The sequence below is a fragment of the Monodelphis domestica genome, chromosome 1 (assembly GCF_027887165.1).
Source record: "Monodelphis domestica isolate mMonDom1 chromosome 1, mMonDom1.pri, whole genome shotgun sequence".
Taxonomy (NCBI): domain Eukaryota; kingdom Metazoa; phylum Chordata; class Mammalia; order Didelphimorphia; family Didelphidae; genus Monodelphis; species Monodelphis domestica.
Genome location: NC_077227.1, coordinates 264,939,490 through 264,963,535, shown reverse-complemented (window position 1 = coordinate 264,963,535; position 24,046 = coordinate 264,939,490). Strand labels below are relative to the sequence as shown.

General features: G+C 34.7%; 1 protein-coding gene across 1 annotated transcript in view; it reads right to left on the bottom strand.

Moving 5' to 3' along the window:
- The window catches only part of TMEM260 (transmembrane protein 260), a 106,518-nt gene that overhangs the window by 28,333 nt on the left and 54,139 nt on the right, over positions 1-24,046 (bottom strand). The window contains exons 4-7 of the mRNA XM_007472937.3: positions 15,592-15,769; positions 10,749-10,862; positions 5,205-5,384; positions 3,815-3,855 (exon numbers count right to left, since the gene is read on the bottom strand). Coding sequence (XP_007472999.1) covers positions 3,815-3,855; positions 5,205-5,384; positions 10,749-10,862; positions 15,592-15,769 — 513 coding nt within the window. The remainder of the gene's footprint in view (positions 1-3,814; positions 3,856-5,204; positions 5,385-10,748; positions 10,863-15,591; positions 15,770-24,046) is intronic.

Genomic DNA, 24,046 nt, shown 5'->3' with positions numbered 1-24,046 from the left:
GATAGATAGATAGATAGATAGATAGATAGATAGATAGATAGATATTTTACACAGAAATACAATGTAGGAAGAAATCTCATGGAATGGATAAGCATAGAATTAGGTAGACAGAGAACAGCTAAAATAAGATTAGGATTTGTTATTTTGGGAGGGTAGAGTAATATTTAACATAGTACAGGGTTAAAAAATTAGATCAATACACACACACACACACACACACACACACATATATATATATGTGTGTATATATATATATATATATATATATATAAGGTAAGTACTATTAAAAGATGCTGTTTGCATCTTTTACCAAGACAAAGAGGGAGGACTGTGGAAAAGAGAAATTGGGAAAGCAAAAAAACAGGAAAAGCTGGAACTGATGACCTGTCATTCAAATGAGAGTATTCTTTTTGGAATGTTACTGGGAGAAGCAGTTGAAGAAAGGAACAGACCAATTGATGGGTTATGTCTTTAACCTTGAAGACAGAAGGAGAGATTGTCTTTTGACTTTGAAGACAAAAGAAAGAAGGACAAAGTCTCTCTCTCTCTCTCTCTCTCTCTCTCTCTCTCTCTCTCTCTCTCTCTCTCTCTCTCTCTCTCTCTCTCTCTCTCTCTCTCTCTCTCTCTCTCTCTCTCTCTCTCTCTCTCTCTCTCTCTCTCTCTCTCTCTCTCTCTCTCTCTCTCTCTCTCTCTCTCTCTCTCTCTCTGATTTGCTCTGATGTGATAGCGACTGAACTTACACACCTATCAGCCATTTCTCCCAATTGAAATATTCCACCATCCTTCAACCTGAGACTCATTGTAGTATTAGGGAAATCCCCAACCCTCTTACCTCCATTTCTTATCTTTTCCCGTCTTCCCCAAATAAACCCCTTATTTAAGATAAAGAAGAGAAAGAGTATTTCATTTGAGACATCATAACCTCACTCTGAGTTGATTTAGAAGAAGAGAGAAGAAGAAGGAGGAAGGGGGAGGGGAGAAAAAGGGAGGGAGGAAGGAAGAAAGTAGATAACAGCCTGATCTTTTAGTTATCAATTACCAATCAAAATTGTCCCTAATTACATGCCACAGATGTTGACACTATCTCAATCAATAACAATATGGAGGTCCTTCTAGAGAATATCTACTTGAATAACCCAACAAAAATATTGCAGAAACAGAAATTTCCACTTATCCTTCTCCCCATTCCAATTCTTCCCCAATCATTTCTCTAAGAGATGCTTTCTTTGATGTTAATTCCTTGTGATGTACATGTTAGTCAATCAATTTTAGACAAATAGGATGATTCTTTTAGGAATTAATTCTATTACCAATTAAAAAAATATATAGCCACTCTTCATTTCAGGTGACATCTATAGTTGTTTGTTCTAGGAGCTTCTTATATTTAAAACAGCATATATTGCATATATTTTTTGACTCAAAGTGATCTCTCCCTGGTACCAATTTCACAAAGGAAAAAGTAATAATGTAATTCTACCATAAGAAGTTATGATTATTCTGATTCCATCATGATGCTTACTTTAAACTATTCTTCAAAAAAATGGGGCCAAGTTTTCAAAATTAATTCCTGAAGAACTACTGTTTAAATTTAAGCTCTGAAAGATGGTCACTGCCTAAGATTAGGTTCAATAATTTACTTGTCGAGGATTGAAATTTAGAGACATGAATTGAGGGAGAATATAATTTGTTTGACTAGAAGAGGACATATGACTTAATTCTATCATAATGAAGGATTTTTCTCTTATATTAGAAGGCTCCTCCCCTTAATACTCCTATTCATATGCCCAGAATCCCTTTTGCTACTCAATCAATGAATGAGCTAGACCTTCATTATCTTTTATTTCAAATAAGTATTTTGATAGTGGTCATCTTCTTGAGGTTTCTAAGTATAAGATTATACTTTTTTCTTTCTATTACAAGGGATTTAAGTATTCATACTCCTAATATATTATCATACTGTACACATAAGAGTTAGTTAAACCATTCCAGTATTATATTATAGTTCTCTGTAATTCAAATTATAACTCCCCAAGAGAACATATTATTTCCAAATATTATATAACTAAGGTGAAGGAAAAAAATTGGAAGAGCACAGAGCCTGTCAATTTTTTTGAGACAGGCTAACAAAGAATGAAAAGGAAAGTAATAGAGCCATTAGGAGAATAAAGGCATAACATTTATATAATAAAGGGATACAATAAGTGGGAAAAACAGGGGAAAGGGGTTTCTCAAAAGTTAAATGCTAAGAGTAGTATTTAGATGAAACTGTGGGAACTAAGATAGAGTAAACACCACTTAATCCACAAGACTGTAAATTCCTTTAGTTCAAGAACTAAAGAGATGCATCTTTGCATTTATGTTTACACCTAACAGTGCTTTGAGTACAGGAGGTACCAGTAAGTGTTTATTGAATGAAAGAAGAAAAAAACGATAAATTGAAAACAAATAGATGGTTTGGATATTTTTATTTCCTTAGCAGAAGAGCACAACTGGGTAAAGCCACTTAATCCTTCTGGGTCATAGTGATTCCTTATGAGGGGGATGAAGGAATTATAATAAATAACTAAGGTCCCTTACAACTCTAAAATCCTTTACCCCTAAACAATATATAGAAATGGTTCCTCATAATGATGACCTACAATTTTTTCATATTCTAGTTTGTTAAATATGTTTTTCCCTATATTTTTACTTAATGAGGCCATTAAGAAATTCATAGTTCAGTTAAAATAATAAAGGTTGATGGGAACATTTTTCAAGTAGACTCAATTTGTTTATTCTTCAGCAAATCCATCTTTCAAGCATTGTTACTGAAGAGTTAGCATGCCTTACTACTTGCTAAAAAATAAACTGCAAGTGGTTCAATTGCAATTTGGTTTTACTAATAGTGATATTTTACCGGTTGTTTGATTTCAAAGATATGGAAAACCACAGATGAGGAAATTCCTTCTCCCAATATAAATAAACATTTGCTCCACAAGTTGTAGTCTTAGGGTTCTGTTTGGGTCACTTAGAAGTTAAATAACTTTCAGTTACAAAGACAATATTATTCAATAGAGGCACGCAAACCCCAACTGACTACCTTTCTAGCCACTACACCAGTGATATTAAACTCAAAGAGACATGCAGGCCATTAAAGGATCTTTGGTGGCCACATACTAATGTATAAAACCACAAATTAACATTATCTATCTTTTACTGTATTTTTGTTTGTTTTGTTAAATATTTACCAATTGCATTTTTATCTGGTTTGGCCACTGCCAGGAGTGTTGCAGACACTTGCTGGCCATGTGTTTGACACCTCTGTTCTACATCACGCTGCCTCTAAAGGATGATATTAATCAATAGAGAAGTCAAGAAGAACCTTTTATAATTGCTTATACACTATAATGACAACTTAAAAATATCTGAACTATATGAATCTCTATAGAACTTAAAAATCTTAGTTCATATTAGAATTATATGAAAACATTTGTTCAAATTTTGGTAGATGAAATACTTGAATAATAATTTTTAAAGAAAAGTTATTAATAAAAATCCAGTGAAAAGAATAAGTTATTTCTAAAAACTCTATTTTGGGTCATCTTGTAGCAAACAGAAATGTCATGATTTGGTATATAAATCTTAGACAATATTTGTCTGTCCTCTATGTTTTTGTTTTCTATCAAGAACAAGTATCAATACCAAAATCAACCAAACACAGAATTACATATTAGAATCAGATGCTACTTCCTTACAAAGAGGAAAATCAACAATCCTGCCAAGTTCTGGGAAATAAACTCTAGTTGAAAAATTGTTTCAGTTATTTTTTACTCACAACAATATTTCAGACATACTGGATCCTGTCTCAGATTTGGCCTGGTCATAAGAAAGAAATAGTCATATTTAATAATGCATATAAGAATTGAACATAGTATATAATATTTATAAATTTTGAGAATAATTCACTTAGAACATATAATATATTTTATCTTTCAAAATTGTTATTTCTGAGTCTTAAGAAAGAATTTTTTAAGCTTCCATGGAAGTGTAAAGCTGACATAATGTTTTAAAAAGAACTCCAGAAAATAATGGACAAAGCACCTAGCTTTGAACACAAGTCTGGCATTATTATCTGATTGACTTTGGGCAAGTCCACATCTTTAAAAATGAGAAAGTTGGACTGACTGGCCTTTAAGGTATCTTTCAGCTATAAATCTATATTTCTATGATTTAGACCCTAAGCTAAATGCCAATTGAACTAATATTTCCAGAAGAAGAATTAATTAACAACTTCATTAGTTATAAACAGCTTTATAGAACATCTCAAATATTTGTTTCAAATAAATTCTTCTACTATCTTTGGTCCCATTATGTCCACTGATAAATAATTATTAATTTCACAAGCAATAAGTGAATTTCATTCTCTATTTCCAAGTTTCTCTTGAATCTCAATGAACATTTTCATAAAATGAACACTATTCCACATAATGCCATTTCCATATATTGACCAAGGCAGAGGGTCATACTTACATTAAGAAATGATTATCTTCCCCGTCTTAAAATAGTCTCTAAATGAAAATGACTGACTGTTTTTCCATTTTTCATATACCAAAAATATTGTAATCTCATTTTACACTGTTTTTCCTCACTCTCTAATTTTTATATGGTGCATGTTAATAGTCATCTTGTTGAAACTAAGACCTTTAAGCTCATTCAGAAGTACATTTCCTCCAAATAATAACACTTTACATATAATGCCTATCTTTAAAAAAAAAACTTATTTAGTCTTGGACTGAATATTAACCACTCCCAGGGCACAACAAATTTGTGCAAGATCATAATTCAACCAAGGCAACCAAAAATATTGGATTTATTCTTCAACTTTCCTCTAATAGTTTTATTCATAAACCCAATGCTCACAGTGACACCTACTGCTAAAATTATTGAAATGTTGTTTCCACTGTAGGCAGCAAAGTCTTTTTAGGGCTTGTTATCCTGAAAAAGAGTATTATTCTACCTCTGTAGCATAAAAAAAAAGGTGGATTAGATGATTCCAGCACCTTCTAAAGTATTTTCAAAGGCACATTCCAAGGAAAAGTTTGTCATATAAATAACTAAGATGAAAAATCTAACTAATGTAATTTTTCCAATTTTTGCCCATAAAGAAAACTGAAGGAAGTTTTCTTATGAATTTTATTTTTAAATGAGTTTAATAATAAATTTACCAAGTTGAATGTTCCATATTCTTCCCTAAGAAAATGGGTCAGAAATCCTGAAAACGTTGTCTGGTCTCCCCAGGTCCAACGAGCTTGATTGAGGTAGGATGAGATAGGCAGATAGAGATAAGGCAGAAAGCCAGTGGAGAAGAACAAACTCAGCTTTAGCAAATGGTCTAGGGAGAGCTCCTGTGTCAAAACATATAAGATCGTATTACAATGTTTACTTTAGTTTAATTATTTGGTACCTTAAAAACACACCAAAATAAACATAAAATATATTTACAGAGCTGTCTCTCAATTTAGAGTAAGTAACCACAAAATACCTTGTTAAACCTTCTGATTACTATGGATTACTAAGAAAATTTCATCAGCCTGATCTTTGCATGGCTGGGTGAAATTTGAGTGAAGCAAATGACATTAGAAAAGACTCATGAGTATCATATTCAGTGCATTTTTTACATTTATATCATGACATATATAGATGGCTGAAGCCCTGCAAAGCTGAGATAATCCACTTTGAAGTGATGAAATGTTGTTGGCCCATACTGTACATGCCAGGAAGTGTCCTTCCGATGTTGGTGTACTTCCCTGTCTTCTTCAGCAACAGTCTTGGTTTATTTTCTGTATCATGATTATGACATATACAACGTATGGACTACTACTATAAATATTTCTTGAGTGGCTATATTAGATGCTTCATTTAAAAAGATACAGTGAAAATAGCCCTTACATTACATTATTGTTTTGAGATGGCCTTCAATATTTAAAAATAACTTTTCTTGACCACAATAGATAATGTAGAACATGGACTATAGGACACTAAAAATAAATTTTCAAGCATTTTCTTAACCTATAGGGGATTCTCATTATCTCACTATTCATTATTTGAATCTCTAGAAATTACTTTTTGTTTTGGGTCTGTGACTGTAAAGACCTCTGGAAGGAACTAAACAGTAGGAAAAGTCTCTTCCCCAATATAGATCAGTAACTTTTGTAATTTAAAAATCTAAGAGAATTGCCTGGAGTTCTGAGAAGCTAAGTGATTTATTTGCCCAGGAGTATACAAACAGTATACATCAGGGGTTTTACTGATTCTGAGCTTGGCTAACAATCTAAACTATGCCATGATGTTTCCATTTGAAGCAAAAGTCACCCTAATGAAATAACCAATTAGAAAATTTGTCAATAATGAACATTCATTCATTCACTAAGTGTCTACTACTTGCCAGTCATGTTTATAAAGATAAATGCAAAACACTCCCTGTCCTAAAGGAATTCAAATCCTGGAGAGACAACCCAACATATCTAGGTATTATAAAACACATACCAAATAGATATAAAATAGCCTTGGTGGAGAAGGCACTAGAAGCTCAAAGGGGTCAAGAAAGGCCTCTCCTACAAGAGGGTACTTCAGCTGAGTCTTGAAGAAAACAGAGATTCCAGAGAGTACAGTTGAGGAGGGAGTATATTCTTGGCATGGGAAATGGTCAGTGCAACGTTACAGAGAAAAGAAACAGAATGTCATCCTACAAGTTATAGGTGTGTATGATAGAGTCAGAATTGTGTTTTAGGAAAATCACTTTGGCAGCTATGTGGAGAGAGATTTAAGACTGGGATACCACTTAAAATGCTACCGATGATGGACTAGGCAAGAGGTGATGGAAGACTTTAAGGACAGTGATGGTTGATGGATGTGATAAAAATATTTAGAAACTTACTGGTTATATGAAATGAGTGAAGGTGAGATGTTGATGAGACGGAAAGAGGTTAGAAACCTTTGTGACAAGAATGGTGGTATTCTCAACAAGAAAGTACTGAAAACAGGAAAATATAGAAAATGGGTTTTGGGAAAAGATAATGAATTCTTATTTGTAAAATTTGAATCTGAGATGCCAATCCAGGAACTCAAGAGAGAGACTATGGATATATGTGTATACATATATATATATATATATATATGTGTGTGTGTGTATATGTAATCCACATAGAGACTATGGCTGTGTTTGTGTGTGTGTGTGTGTGTGTGTGTGTGTGTGTGTGTGTGTGTGTGTGTGTGTGAGTTACCCACATAGAGATGATGATAAAATCTGTAGAAGCTAATGAGCTCACCAAATAAGAATAGAGAGAAATGAGAAGGGTTCAGGCACAGCCTTGGGGATTGTACCCAGGTAGAGAACATGTTATAGCTCAATGGTCCAGCCAAGGGAGAGGAAGAAGTAGGAAGGAAAAGTTTTAAGAAAACTCAGAGAGGAGAAATTATTCAGAAAGGAAAGATAGTCACCATATCATATGATGCAAAGAGGTCAAGAAAGAAAAGAACTAGTAAAAGTCCATTAGATTTAGTAAATGAGAGATTACTGGCAAATTTGGAGAAAGAGGGTTCTATGAAACAATGTCAGAGGCCAAATTACAAAGAATTCAGAAGAATAAGAGGAGGAGGAGTGAATGAAGAATAAAGACAGACTTCTCAAGAGGTTTGACAGAAAGAAGGAAGACAGATAGAAGATGAAAGGCAGAAGGAACAGTAGGATTTAGTAAAGATTTTTTAAGGATGGGGAAATTTGAGCTTTTTTTTTAAGCAGCAGGAAAAGAACCTATAAGATAGAGAAAGAGGAAAAAGAAATGTGGGGGTGATGATTATGAGAACAATGAATGTGCCACCTGCCTTTTCATCAAATAATGGAGTAAAGGAGAAGAGGGGTGAAATGTCCAGGTATGTGGAAATGGAAAAAAGAGGAAGTTCCAGGGCAATGACTGTATTCAAACACCTATTCCTGTTTTAATACTAGTGCCTACCTATAGCCCAACTCACCAAAAGTTTCCATGTTGGTCTCTGGTTTATTTTTTTTTTTTAAGAAATGATTTGAATATCAAAGAATTAAAAGGAGCCCTTGGGAAAATCGGTGAAGCCCTGGACTATCTTTCTTTTCTTTAAAAAAAAAAAATCCTCACCTTTTGTGCTTGAATCAATACCAAGTATCCTAAGTATTCCATCCAGGGCAGAAGTGGTAAGGGCTAGGCAACTGTGGCTAAATGACATGCCCAGAGTCACATATCTAGTAAGTGTCTGAGGCCAAATTGGAACTCAGAACCTCCTGTCTCAGGCCTGGTTCTCTATATACTGAGCCACCTAGCTGCCTCATTGATTATTTTTCAACCATAACGCTATATGTTCTTACTAAGAAAGTCAAATGAGATTTGAAGGCTGTCTTATCATAAATTTTGTTCAAAAACCACATCCCCCAAATCCTCCACAACAGAATTCATTGTTCATTATAAGAATTAGAGCATAACTCGAAGTGTAACCTTCAGTTTTAAAAGGTAGAAGATAAAATGAAGTATTTCAATAATTTGAATTTAACTTTTCAAGATAAAGCCCCAAACAAATCTTTTTAAAACTACTTTCTTTGAAACAATCAACACAGTTTTAAATAGATTTGCTTTAATTGGCCCTTTTATAGTAACAATTATCCTCTCAGATATGAGAGACCTCTTATTCTTCATTTAGAAAATATTTTTTCCTCACCAAATTGATTTCTAAAATAAAGGGGAAAATCTACAAAATTTTGCTAAGACCTCAGAGTTATCTTTCCTGGTGAATTTGAAAAGTTCAAATATTGATTTTTTTAAAATTATGATTACTCTATTGGAAGATGTTGGTTTTTACTTTAAAATTGAGAGACATTCATATTTTAAAATTAACTCAATACTCAAATTCAGTTAATAAGCATTTATTAAACACTTACTATGTGCCAGGCACTGTGCTAAGTTCTAGGAATACAAAAAAAAGACAAAAGACAGTTCTTGCCATGGAGGAGTTTACAATTAAATTTTACCTGAGTGGAATAAGTAATTACATTTGGATTAGCATTATCAAATGAATATTCTATAATAGAAAATAAAGCCTGGTGATACTGAAATACATAAATTGTTAAAGGGTATAAGAACAATTTTACCAAAATGCCTGTATGGTTTTTTTTAAAGTCACTTTAGCAATCAGAATATATGGTTTCCCTCTGGAGCAAGCAGTGAATTAGGAAACAAATTAATCAGGCAATAGTCTAAAAAAATCTAGACGTCCAGACAAAGCCTCAAATAATTCTGGTTGGTAAGATGTTTCTTCTGCCTAAGATGATGTATTTAACTCTGTTAATAAGAGAGCTATTATCTTTGTTACTTAAGAGAGATGGTAAGGTTCATGGGGATACAAACGTGTGCTTTGCACAAAGTTCATTATGAGCTCTGGAAGAGAGGTCTGGTAGAATAAGGAGCATTTTTAAACTTTAGGTTTCCTTTATATTGATGCTCCTTATTCCATTCAGTTTCATGTATTATGGTCTTTGAAAGCATCTTATCTTTGATTCACAGATTTGGAGCTTCAGAAGTTGTTTAGTTAAACTTTATAGCATTTTTTTTTGGTGAGGAAACTGAGGCCCAGGGATTCTTTTCCCTCTAAGGCAAAAAATGTTTACTATTTTCCCAGTAGCCATGGTAATATTGGTTTATCATTCTCTTTTTTTTATAAGTTGATTCAATTTTTTTAATATTCATTTTTGGACATTTTGCAATCCATACAAATAGATTCTCTTTATCTGTCTTTGACTTTTTTGGGGAGTACTGTCTACTGTTGTATAATTTTTATATATCCTACTTTTAAAAATATTTTCTGTATTTATGGATTATGGTTATTTATAATATTTTTACAAATGAGGAATATTATTATTCTCATGGGGAAAAATGGTCTCAAGTTCTTTGATTTTTTTAAAGTATGATTATATTTTTATTGTTATTCAGCTGTTTTTCCATTATGTTAGACTCTTTTTTGTTTGTTTTTTTTTAATAAAAACCCTTACCTTCCATCTTGGAGTCAATATTATATTGACTCCAAGGCAGAAGAGTGGTAAGGACTAGGCAATGGGGGTTAAGTGACTTGCCCAGGGTCACACAACTGGGAAGTGTCTGAGGCCTGACTTGAACCTGAGACCTCCAGTCTCTAGGCCTGGTTCTCAATCCACTGAGCCACCCAGATGCTCCCCCATCATGTTAGATTCTTCATGACCCCATTTGATGTTTTCTTTCTTTTTTTCTAAACCCTCACTTTCCATTTTAGAATCAATACTGTGCATTGTTTCTAAGACAGAAGAGTGGTAAGGGCTAGGCAATGAGGGTTAAGTGATTTGCCCAGGGTCACATAACTAGCAAGTGTCTGCTGAGAACAGATTTGAATCTAGGATCTCCCATCTCTAAGCCTGGCTCTCAATCCACTGAGCCACCCAGCTGCCCCCCATTTGAGAAAGAAACTAGAATGTATGAAATTTCTTTCTCCACATCATTTTACAGATGAGGAAACTGAGACAAACAGGATTAAATGACTTCCCCAAGATCAAAGAAATAGTAAGTGTTTAAGGCCAGATTTGAACTTATGAAGTTGAATTTTCCTGACTCAAGGCCCCACATTCCATCCACTGTTGCCCCATAATTATGTTGGGTCCTAATAAAATCTTTAAAAAGCTTTTCATCTACACCATTTTATAAGGTTCAAACACCTACCTTCTCTTTAAAAAGTCGGAAGAGAACCCACATTGCAATGCATAATACATAAAGTATTATTGTGTGCTGATTGCATAGGCTAAGGCCACAGCAGAAGGCACCGATCTTGGATATCTGGGGAAAAATAAAAATAATATTGATATGATCAATAAATTAAAGAATTTACTTAAAATAAAATGTATGTCAACATCTCACACCTTACACCAAGATAAACTCACAATGGGTGAATGACTTAAATATAAAGAAGGAAACAGTAATTAGGTGAATACAGAATAGTATACATGTCAGATCTTTGGGAAAGGAAAGACTTTAAGACCAAACAAGAGTTAGAAAAAAATCACAAAATATAAAATCAATAATTTTGATTACATCAAATTAAAAAGTTTTTGTACAAACAAAACCAATGTAACCAAAATTAGAAGGAAGCAACAAATTGGGAAACAATTTTCATAATAAAAACCTCTGATAAAGGTTTAATTACTCAAATTTACAAAGAGCTAAACCAATTGTACAAAAAATCAAGCCATTCTCCAATTGATAAATGGGCAAGGGACATGAACAGGCAATTTTCAGTCAAAGAAATCAAAACCATTAATAAGCACATGAAAAAGTGTTCTAAATCTCTTATAATCAGAGAGATGCAAATCAAAACAACTCTGAGGTATCACCTCACACCTAGCAGATTGGCTAACATGACAGCAAAGGAAAGTAATGAATGCTGGAGGGAATGTGGCAAAGTAGGGACATTGATTCATTGCTGGTGGAGTTGTGAATTGATCCAACCATTCTGGAGGGCAATTTGGAACTATGCCCAAAGGGTGATAAAAGACTGTCTGCCCTTTGATCCAGCCATAGCACTGCTGAGTTTTGTAAAAAATAGATTCAAATACAGGACTACAATCCCCACAAGCTTTTGCTCCACTTCCCCAAAATGCTTTGTAATCTCACGGGAATTCTGAGGTGGGCCGAGATCAAGGAAGGATTTAAGCTGGTGGCAAAGGTTTTTGGCTCTCTTTTCATTCTTTTGGACTTCCATTTTGGAGCAGACACGTCTCTTCCATGATGTGATGTGAGGTTATCTTGCCTAGGCCTCTGGCCTAGGCACGTGTTTTTTCTTATTCTGTATTTTCTTTAATCTTTAACCTTTAATAAACCTCTAAAAAATATAATACTCCTTGCAGAGAGAAACTAATTTCTACCTGCCTCAGTCTCCCCATATTCCTAAATTTTAACTGTTACAGTTTGTACCCCAAAGAGATAATAAGGAAAAAGACTTGTACAAAAAGATTGATAGCTGCGCTCCTTGTGGTGGCCAAAAATTGGAAAATGAGGGGATGCCCTTCAATTGGAGAATGGCTGAACAAATTGTGGTATCTGTTGGTGATGGAATACTATTGTGCTCAAAGGAATAATGAACTAGAGGAATTCCATGGAGACTGGAACAACCTCCAGGAATTGATGCAGAGTGAGAGGAGCAGAACCAGGAGAACATTGTACACAGAGACTGACACACTGTGGTACAATCGAATGTAATGGACTTCTCCATTAGTGGCAATGCAGAGATCCTGAAAAACTTGGAGGGATCTACGAGAAAGAACACTATCCACATTCAGAGGAAAAACTGTGGGAGTAGAAACACCAAAAACATCTGCTTTATCACATGGGTCGATGGGGATATGATTGGGGATGTAGACTCTAAATGATCATCCTAGTGCAAACATCAACAACATGGAAATGGGATCCGATCAAGGACACATGTAAGACCCTGTGAAATTGTGTGTCGGCTACGGGAGGGGTAGGGAAGGAAAGGGAGGGAAAGAATATGATTCTTGTAACCAAGGAATAATGGTCTAAATTGACTAAATAATAATAATAAATAATATAAAATGTATGAACACTGAATAAAATCTGTGAATGATTTATTTTGTCACTACCACCATCATTACCTATCATAAAATATTTATTTTTAATAAACAGCTTAATATGTAACTCAACACTTCAAGAAAGGATCCTGCTATCTGCTGTACTTCAGATGCTATTCTATGAACTAGAGGGGATACAAAGCTTAGTAAGGCTCATATCACTGCTTTTGAGTTTATGGCTGTTTGTGTTATCCATGATTATAAGGAATTTTGGACGGCTTTCAGGAGTCTATGATAGAAAGAATGATTTTAGGTTTAATATAAATAAGGAAGTGAGGAAGAATATGTTTTAGAAAAATGACAATGAGTTCAGTTTTGTATTTGCTGAATTTGAAAGACCATGCATCCAGGTAATGTTAGATGCCTAATAGGCAGCTGAAAATACATGCCTGGAAGTTGATAAAAAGACTAGGCTAGAACATCTAGATTGAGTAGTCATCTGTTATCTGGTGATAGCTCCTGCTTTAAAAATGGGAGAAGATACTAATAACTGACTTTGGAGGTTTGTTTTTATTTATATCTTTTGTACACATATACTTGTATAAATACTTTGATCATATTAAATTTATTTAAAATTATCACATGCGCTACAATAGATTAAAACATTTACAATTTTTATTTTTTTAAGTTACATCTATATCTATCAAGTGTACAATTATATTTTTCATTTGAGGCCTGTGGGTGCTTATAGTTCTGCAGCAAATTGAAGTTTGCCAAAGATACTCAAGAAATGGTTTTATTTCATGATGGCAGCTTCACCAAAATCCAATGTTTTTATCCCTGGGATTTCACATTTGTAAACAATATTATTTTATTTAGTTTTTGTTCTGTTAAACAATATTTTTTGCAATCATGTAAAAAGTCAGTGAAGTTATAACCAAGGTTGGTTGTCAAACTTTTTTTTCAGCCATAGAAAAGTATTCTTTGATATAACCCACTTTACTGACTGGGTGTCCAGCCTGTGATTTCTTCAGTATAGAGGGCTCAAGGTGAAGCATTTCCTCTGTTGATATAGATCTTTAAATGTGTCAGAAGTGAGATTTACAGCCATATCTCTATGAATCTCAAGGTCAGATCTATGGCTACCACTCCATGATTAACTCAGGGATAAGAAAACATGGTGGGGGGGATAATACAGAATTCAATTCACTAGATAGGGATCACTTCACCTCTCTAAACTCCAATTGTGTAACCTGCATAATGGGACAATACAAACTTACTTCCTACTTTATTGAGTTGTTTCAAATAAAGTATTTTGGATATATTTGCTGTAATTAAGAGATAAGCACAGTATTTACAAAATAATCCTCTACCATTTTTAATTGTTCTCCATAGTGAGGAACCTAGAAGTCTGAAGAATATATTTTTAGTGATATTGCAGGGATGACTATTTAGTATAAGAATAAGGATGAGACCTGTGATGTCACTGGTATGTACAAAGATACTAAGATAAGAACTTTTTTTCCCCACATGGTACTCTGTTGCTTCAAGTCTTACACAGATGCCTGGAGCACCATAAGTGACTCGCTCAGGGTGACACAAATAGTGTATGGTTCTCCACCCAACATGCCATTCTGCTTTCCATTACTCAGGCTGATTTGAAGAAAATAGGCTTCACTGTTAGGCAAACATCCTGGTGGTACCCACCAATTAGGATATAAAAGAAAAAAGTTCCATATCTCATAATAATTTTTGCTGTTTAAATTAAATGGCTTACATTAAAGAAAAACTTGAACAATTAAGAAAAAATTCTATCTTGTTATTTATTAAACTAAATTCTTATAATGATAGAACAAAAGACAAATCTACTCATATTATCTGTTCAACTGAGAGACATCTCTAAGTGAAAAATAGTCTCTTTTTACTGCCTGAAAACCCTGTTTGTCAGGTAGGTAGCTGAAATGGAGAAAAGAATACTTATACATTAAACCTTTGCCAACATTCAAAACTTTAGTAATGACAGTTTACCATATTTTAATTGTAGCTTGTAATCTGACTCAATTTTTCATTTCTCCTTAAGTAGGTGGGTCATGGGTAGCTGTGCACTGGAGGGGTAACCTATTTACCAAAAATGTCCTTGTGGTAGCAAACTCTGATACTTTGTAATTCTGTTATCTGTGGCAAAGTCACTTACCAGTTCTGAAACTCAGTTTCTTCTTCTGTAAAACAGAAGTAACAAGTGGTTATACTTGTACTATAGGTTACTATGAAGAAAGTTAAAAGCACTATGGGCATGTGAATTAATACTACTAATACCTCATATTGATATAGAATTTGAAGTTAGAAGAAACTTTAAATATGATTTAGTCTAACCTCATTTTATAGATAAAGTAACTGAGGCCCAGAAAGGTTACGGTCACATAATAAATTAAACCTTTCAATTTCTCCAGGCAAGTCTGTTAAGATTACAAGCTTCAATGATAGGGAAAGATCCTCAAGAGTTTTTCCTCTACATTGATGAACTCACAAGTCCAATAAAAAACAAACAAATAAACAAACAAACATAAAACAACTCATCCTGTTCAGGGAATGCTTAGCAAAATTTGTGGCATACCCTTCAAGAATCACTATTTAATAACATAGTAAAGTATAATTAGAGTGTGAGATATATTGGCATCTAAAATTATCTTAAAGCTATTAGACATTTAATCAAAGCAAAACTACCTGATCTACTATATCATCTAAAGAAAGAGTTCTTTACACAGGAAACTGACTTTTTAATTTGAGAAGGTTTTATAAAGGGGAAAGTAGCAGTGTACAGTAAAATAACTGAACATTCTTATTCAGCCAATATTATCTAGATTGCTGTGGCAGTAAGTGGAACATATAAGTTTAATATTTAAATTGAAGTTCTTTTAAAAATACAGCAGTTGTTCAAAAATTAAAACAAAAATAATTTTACTTTGATCAAAATAGGTTACCTTTGATCTGTCTTCTGCAGTTGTTGCCTTCTCAAAATGTGCAGCAAGAGCCATAAGCAGCCCCACAAACAAATTGTTTAGGCTAAAAACCTCTGCTGCAATGGACCACTGCCATGTTAGGCGAGAAAATGAAAACACCCCCGCAGCAAGGATTCCTCCAGCATATGAGCCAGAAAGCCTGCAAACATAGATAACATGAAATCTTCTTTCCCAACCAAAAAAAACCTACTTTATTTTCCATTTTCATATACTGTAGAAGAAGAAATTATGACAGCCACCCACTACCATTCCAAAACATTATATGGTTAATACATTACTTCTTGTAATAATTTTCTTCGTCCAGATTTTAATTAGAACAGTCATATATTTGTCTACTGTATAGCAAAGGTAAGACACATGAGTCAGTATGTGATAAAGAGAATGGGCTTTATCAAACAAACTAAAAATCTCTAGTGATTGAATTGTTTTAGAAACTCTGATAATATACTGCCTATATGAAACAAAACTGTGACCTTTTTTGCTTTAACAAGAGAATGATGGTGAAATAAACCTAAAAGTGAAAATGTTAAGTAGAAAATATGATGAAATGACAAAACAAAATTATGAACATTCACTCTAGTCTCTAGCTGAATATTTGAATCTAGATGGGAAAGGAAGTATGGCTAACATCATTTGGAGATAGAAAACTTAGACAAGGAAGATTTTAATTCTTTAACGTTTTCTTCTCAAGAGAGAACCTGTCTATTTGAAAGTAAAACACAATGTTAAGAAAAGGAAAGGACTGTGAATTTTAAAAAACAAAAGAACCAAAATCTGTTCTTAGGCACAAAAAGAAGATCCCTTAATGCAAAAGAGGATCTATATACTTTGATCCAAGAATAAATCTGGATTGTAGTGAGTAACTTTGGGAATACTAATAGACCTTCATGAAATGAGATCATTATTCTGATTTATGACATGAAACGGCCCACTATGTGAAAACTGTTTCAAGGAAATATGGATATTTAGCCTAGAAAAGACTCCAGGGGGACATGATAGCTGTCTTCAAGCATTTGAAAGGTTGTCATGTGGAAGAGGGATTAGACTTGCTCTATTTAGCCCCAGAGGGCAGAACTAGGAGCTAAGAGTATAAGCTGCCAAGAGACAAATTTAGGCTTGATGGAAGAAAAACTTTGTAACAGAGCTATCTGAAAATTAAATGGGCTGCCTTGGGATTTCATTGGACATTGTCAAGCAATGGCTGGGTAATCACTTTTTGAGTATATTGTAAAGCGGATTATTTTTCATGTTTGTGATGGTGTAAATGGCAAATGAGATCCTTTCAAATACTAATGTAATACTACCTCTAAGATACTCTCCGAACTTGTACCCACACTTGTAGGTTGGGTCCCAATACATGACTGCTACTCCCAGGTTCTAGGGTATCCTTTGCTTAGGTACTACAAAAACTATAGCTTCCAAGAATATGCTTCCTATTAATAATCATCCAATAGACACAACAGCTCATAGAAAGGCATTTACCAAAATGTCACAGAGTACAAAATCTTTTCCCATAGAACTGAAGCACACTTTTCTAAAAATTTAAAAGAGTATGATGGTTGTGAGGCACATATGTAGGGAATATATATGGCCACAGCAACTTAAAACTCCAGTACTGCTGAGTCCTTTTTTCTCCCAAAGAGTCCTCAAAGAGTTCCACCTATGTACAGTATTTTTTTTTGCATGACTTATTGTTTGGCTGGAATCCCAGTCTTCCTCATAGAACACATTATCTCTTGAAAGGTCATAGCCAGATCTCTTCTCTACTACCAGAGATCATCTTCTTGAAGCATATTCCAGCCATGAGGGCCTGCCTCTCTGTATCTGAGCATTTTCATATCTGAGCACTTGAAGCATGTATTTCTGTATGCTCAATCTTAATTTCTCTGGAATTGACTAGATAAGATGCCTCCTTTTGATGAAGTAGTTCTGGTGCTACTTGGCACCAGAGGTAGTGGAGAGGAAAGGTAAAAGAAATTCTTTACCAGGTTCTTTCTCTACTTCTGGCTCTAGGCTGGGAATGGCCTGATCCTGGAATTACCTTCTAAGGATCACTCAGAAGAGTGACCATTCAACCATAGCATTATCCTTTTAAATTCTCTCTGAGAAAGGTATAAATACCTTCAATCGTATTCAACTCAATTCAATTCCATTCAATCATAAATTAATCAACAATTACCAATTAGCATCTATTACACGAAGGCTCTGTGCCAAGGACCCAAAAACAGAGTGATATGGCTCTAAAATACATGAATAATTTTTATAAAATGATTAAACACAGAATGACCATTTCCATCTCAACATATTCAAAATGGAATTTATTATATTTTCCCCCAAACCTCTCATCCAAAATTCTTGATTTCTATCAAAAATACTAATTCTAACGATAAAAGTTTCACCATTTTGAAGTGATTTTTTTTACCTCCCTTTTACTCTAACATCCTTGTACATGTGGTTTAATCCAATTAAATCTACCTCCAGAACATCTTTCCTAGGAATCTTTCCTTCCACTCATATGAGATCTACTAATTTACACCTGAATTACTGAATTCTTTGCTGAACAAACAGCATAATTTCTCTATATTTTTAAACACATATCCTAATCAATAAAAAAGTCTTAGCATACCCAACAAAATTATATTTACTAGTAAATTATATAAATGTTTATTGTTAAGTTGTGCACATTATAAATTATATAAAATAGACATTAAAGGGTTAAAGATGAAATAAACAGTATTTTAGAAAAAATTTATCTACTTAGAGTGCACAAACATTTTTGCTCTTGAAAGTAATGACAAACTATTTTATTATTTTTAAAAAATCTCTGTGTATGTCCTGGGGAGGGAATAGACGTCTAAATAATAATTATCTATTAGTATTTATTCAGCTAATTAACTAGCCAAATGTGTGGATTTCTGTTTTAAAGATATTTTTATTGTCTCTGATTTCAACTCAGTAAGTTTTCAAAATGAATTCATTCCTCTTTCTTTATGATTCTGCTTAAGGAATATAGTACCATACCTAAATTTCTTACTTAGATCTCAGAATTTTAGTTCTGTTTTTTGGGAGGTTTTTTATATATGAGGAAGAACAAGCAGGCCAGTTTAGTTAGACTACTGAACGCAGGAAGGAGACTAATAAAGTTGGAAATGTAGGTTGGGTCAAGTTTGTATTTGATCCCAGGGTCAACAGAGGGCCACTGGAGTTTTACTGAATAGAATAATGACATGGTCTGCCATTTAAGAAAATCACTTTGGGAGGTATGTGAAAGATGAACTGAAATGAGCAGATTTGAGGTAGGGAGACCAATTAAGTAACTATTTCAACAGATCAGTGGATGAGAGTCTGAACTGCTATCATTGTTGCATGAGCAGAAAGAAGGGGACAAATGAAAAATATGTAGGTATAAAAATGATAATATAACCAACAAAAATCATATGATTATTTCAATAGACGCAGAAAAAGCCTTTGATAAAATACAACATCCATTCCTATTAAAAACACTAGAAAGCATAGGAATAGGAGGGTAGTTCCTAAAAATAATAAACGGTATATATCTAAAACCATCAGCTAATATCATCTGCAATGGGGATAAACTAGATGCATTCCCAATAAGATCAGGAGTGAAACAAGGATGCCCATTATCACCTCTACTATTTGACATTGTACTAGAAACACTAGCAGTAGCAATTAGAGAAGAAAAAGAAATTGAAGGCATCAAAATAGGCAAGGAGGAAGCCAAGTTATCGCTCTTTGCAGATGACATGATGAATTAAAGAATCCTAGAGATTCAACCAAAAAGCTAATTGAAATAATCAACAACTTTAGCAAAGTTGCAGGATACAAAATAAACCCGCATAAGTCATCAGCATTTCTATACATCTCCAACACAGCTCAGCAGCAAAAACTAGAAAGAGAAATCCCATTCAAAAGCATCTTAGACAAAATAAAATACCTAGGAATCTATCTCCCGAGACAAACACAGGAACCATATGAACACAACTACAAAACACTCTCCACACAACTAAAACCAGACTTGAGCAATTGGAAAAACATTAACTGCTCATGGGTAGGACGAGCCAATATAGTAAAAATGACCATCCTACCCAAACTTATCTATCTATCTAGTGCCATACCCATGGAACTTCCAAAAAATTTCTTTACTGATTTAGAAAAAACCATAACAAAGTTCATTTGGAATAACAAAGGATCAAGGATATCCAGGGAAATAATGGAAAAAAAAATACAAAGGAAGGGGGCCTTGCAGTCCCAGATCTCAAACTATATTACAAAGCAGCAGTCATCAAAACAATTTGGTACTGGCTAAAAGACAGAAAGGAGGATCAGTGGAATAGACTTGGGGCAAGTGACCTCAGCAAGACAATATATGATAAACCCAAAGATCCCAGCTTTTGGGTCAAAAATCCACTATTTGATAAAAACTGCTGGGAAAATTGGAAGACAGTGTGGGAGAGATTAGGTTTGGATCAACACCTCACTCCCTACACCAAGATAAATTCAAAATGGGTGAATGACTTGGACATAAAGAAGGAAACTATAAGTAAATTAGGCAAACACAGAATAGTATACATGTCAGACCTTTGGGAAGGAAAAGACTTTAAAACCAAGCAAGACATAGAAAGAGTCACAAAATGTAAAATAAACAATTTCGACTACATCAAATTAAAAAGCCAATATAACTAAAATCAGAAGGAAAGCAACAAATTGGGAAGCAATCTTCATAAAAACCTCTGACAAAGGTTTAATTACTCAAATTTACAAAGAACTAAATCAATTGTACAAAAAATCAAGCCATTCTCCAATTGATAAATGGGCAAGGGACATGAACAGGCAGTTCTCAGCCAAAGAAATCAAAACTATTAATATAGCACATGAAAAAGTGCTCTACATCTCTTATAATCAGAGAAATGCAAATCAAAACAACTCTGAGGTATCACCTCACACCTAGCAGATTGGCTAACATGACAGCTATGGAAAGTAATGAATGCCGGAGGGGATGTGGCAAAGTAGGGACACTAATTCATTGCTGGTGGAGTTGTGAATTGATCCAACCATTCTGGAGGGCAATTTGGAACTATGCCAAAGGGCGATAAAAGACTGTCTGCCCTTTGATCCAGCCAAGGAACTGCTGGGTTTGTACCCCAAAGAGATAATAAGGAAAAAAGACTTGTACAAGAATATTCATAGCTGCACTCTGTGGTGGCCAAAAATTAGAAATGAGGGGATGCCCTTCAATTGGGGAATGGCTGAACAAATTGTGGTATATGTTGGTGATGGAATATTATTGTGCTAAAAGGAATAATAAAGTGGAGGAACTCCATGGAGACTGGAACAACCTCCAGGAAGTGATGCAGAGCGAAAGGAGCAGAACCAGGAAAACATTGTACACAGAGACCGATGCACTGTGGTACAATCGAAGGTAATGGACTTCTCCATTAGGATCAATGCAATGTCCCAGAACAACTTGCAGGGATCTAAAAAACACTATCCACAAGCAGAGGATAAACTGTGGGAGTAAAAACACCGATGAAAAGCAACTGCTTGACTACAGGGGCTATGGGGATATGACTGAGGAGAGACTCTAAATGAACACTCTAGTGCAAATACCAACAACATGGAAATGGGTTCGAATCAAGAACACATGTGAAACCCAGTGGAATCGTGTGTCAGCTATGGGGGAGGGGAGGAAAAGAAAATGATCTTTGTCTCTAATGAATAATGCTTGGAAATGATCAAATAAAAATTATTTTTAAAAAAATGATAATATGTGGCAACTGTTTGAATACATGAGGTAAAAGAAAGTGAAGAATTGAGTATGATAACAGGATTGTGAAACTTGGTAACTTTAAGAATTGTGATGTCTTTGTCTGCCCTTTGATCCAGCCATAGCACTGCTGGGTTTGTACCCCAAAGAGATAATAAGGAAAAAGACTTGTACAAGAATATTCATAGATGCGCTCTTTGTGGTGGCAAAAAAATTGGAAAATGAGGGGATGCCCTTCAATTGGGGAATGGCTGAACAAATTGTGGCATATGTTGGTGATGGAATACTATTGTGCTAAAAGGAACAATGAATTGGAGGAATTCCATGTGAACTGGAACAACCTCCAGGAATTGATGCAGAGTGAAAGGAGCAGAACCAGGAGAACATTGTACACAGAGACTGATACACTGTGGTACAATCAAAGGTAATGGACTTCTCCATTAGTGGCAATGCAGTGATCCTGAACAACCTAGAGGGATCTACGAGAAAGAACATTATCCACATTCAGAGGAAAAACTGTGGGAGTAGAAACACTGAAGAAAAACAACTGCTTGATTACATGGGTCAGGAGGATATGGTTCAGGATGTAGACTTTAAATGAACATCCTAGTGCAAACAACAACAACATGGAAATAGGTTTTGATCAAGGACACAAGTAATACCCAATGAAATTGTGCATCGACTGAGGTGGTGGGTGAAGGGGAGGGAGGGAAATATTGTGATTATTGTAACCAAGGAATAATGTTCTAAATTGACTAAATGAATTAATTTTTAAAAAAGAAAAGAATAGTGATGTCATCAATATAAGTTGGGTAAAAGAACAGATTTTATGGGGAAATAATGATATATTTATGATGTAGATTGTAAATCATATATACTTGCTCATCCTATACAATTAGCTCTGTCCCACTCAAAATAAAAAGAGAAGTGGCAGACCAATTACTGCCCTAGAATGCAGAACAGGTAGTCTGATACTAGGGACAGGAAGTGAGTAAGTATATCAAAGGAAGAATTTCTCAGTGATGCCTTCTGTAGATGCTTAGATTGGAGTTAGAGCAAAAGCACACTGAGATGCTAATATTCAGATAGCTGCTGGAGGTAGAGTGGGAAAATATTGGGACTGTACTGGGAAGAGGGTATGTTTAGTTATGAAGGAGACAAATTTCACAATTGGCTATTATGGAAAAGTGGGCTGTGAATCCATCTTCTGACCCCACAGCCCTTCTGAGATCATGCTGTTCTCTTCTCTTCCCTTCCTCAATATGAGTTACAGTCCTTATTGTGGGTACCACAAACTTAATTGGCCTTGATGCCTCCTATTTTTCTATTCTTCATTCTGTCCTTTACATAGTGGCTAAATAGATATTCCTAAAACAGATGTGACCGTATTGCTTTCTTACTCAAAAATATTCAGTGGCAATCTATTGGTTCTAGTACAAAAAAACCAAAATCCTCATTTTGGCATTTAGAGCTTTATATAACATGACTCTCACCTTTTCAGTCTTATTTTGTTTTCAGTCCAGGCCCTGTGGTCATTATCTTGGGAAGCAACCCATCTAGAGAAAAGATCAGACACATCTGCTAATTGCTAACCAACTGCCACTTATGGGGGAGAATAGCTGAACCTAAGGCACTCTGAGGGAGAGATGGAATGTAAGATGCTCCAGCTAAGTCAAGCCACTGCAACCATTATGATCATCACCTCATCTCAGATAGTCCAGGACTTTGGGTTCAAGAGCTTTGGAGAAAATAGGATTTTGAATAAAAGCCTCATCTCTGAAATCATCATCCAGGGAACCAAATCTAGGCTGATTTGGCAACTGTTTTTGCAGGTATTATCTATAGTCCCTACCTCATCAGCTATGGCTACTTAAGACATGAAAAAGAAAGTTCTTGTCACCAGTGTCATTGGATTGCCAAATAGTTTAGCATGAGAAATAGATATAGTTTTACTAGAAGAGATGAAATCTAAGACATTTGCAGCCGAAAGACCACAGGACTTTCCAATTGACTTTAGGCTAAAATTTTTTTATATATGCTTTTTTATATATGCTGTTTTCCCCATTAGAATGTGAGCTTCTTAAGAACAGGAGCTGTTAAAAACAACTATCCTCAAGCAGAGGACAAACTGAGGGAGTAAAAACACGGAGGAAAAGCAACTGCCTGACTACAGAGGTTGAGGGGACATGATCAAGGAGAGACGCTAAATGAGCGCCCTAATGCAAATACCAACAACAAGGAAATGGGTTCAGAGCAAGGACACATGGGATACCCAGACGAATCGCACATCAGCTAGGGAAGGGGTAGGGGAGTGTTGGGGGGGAGGAAAAGAAAATTATCTGTTTCCAATGAACAATGTATGAAAATGACCAAATAAAATAATGTTAAAAAAAACAGGGGCTGTTTCTACTTTTCTATTTGTATTCCAAATTCTTTGCAAATATTAAGCATGTAATAAATCTATTCGCTTATTATTTTTATTACCTCTGCTTGTTTTCTACACACAATATTTATATTAATGTGACTTGATTAGATGACTTCTGAAGACTTTTCTGGTCCTGGGATCTCATCTCTGCTTTTTGGGAGTTCATGGAGGCCTTCTCATTATAGCTCACATGTTACTTTAAACAC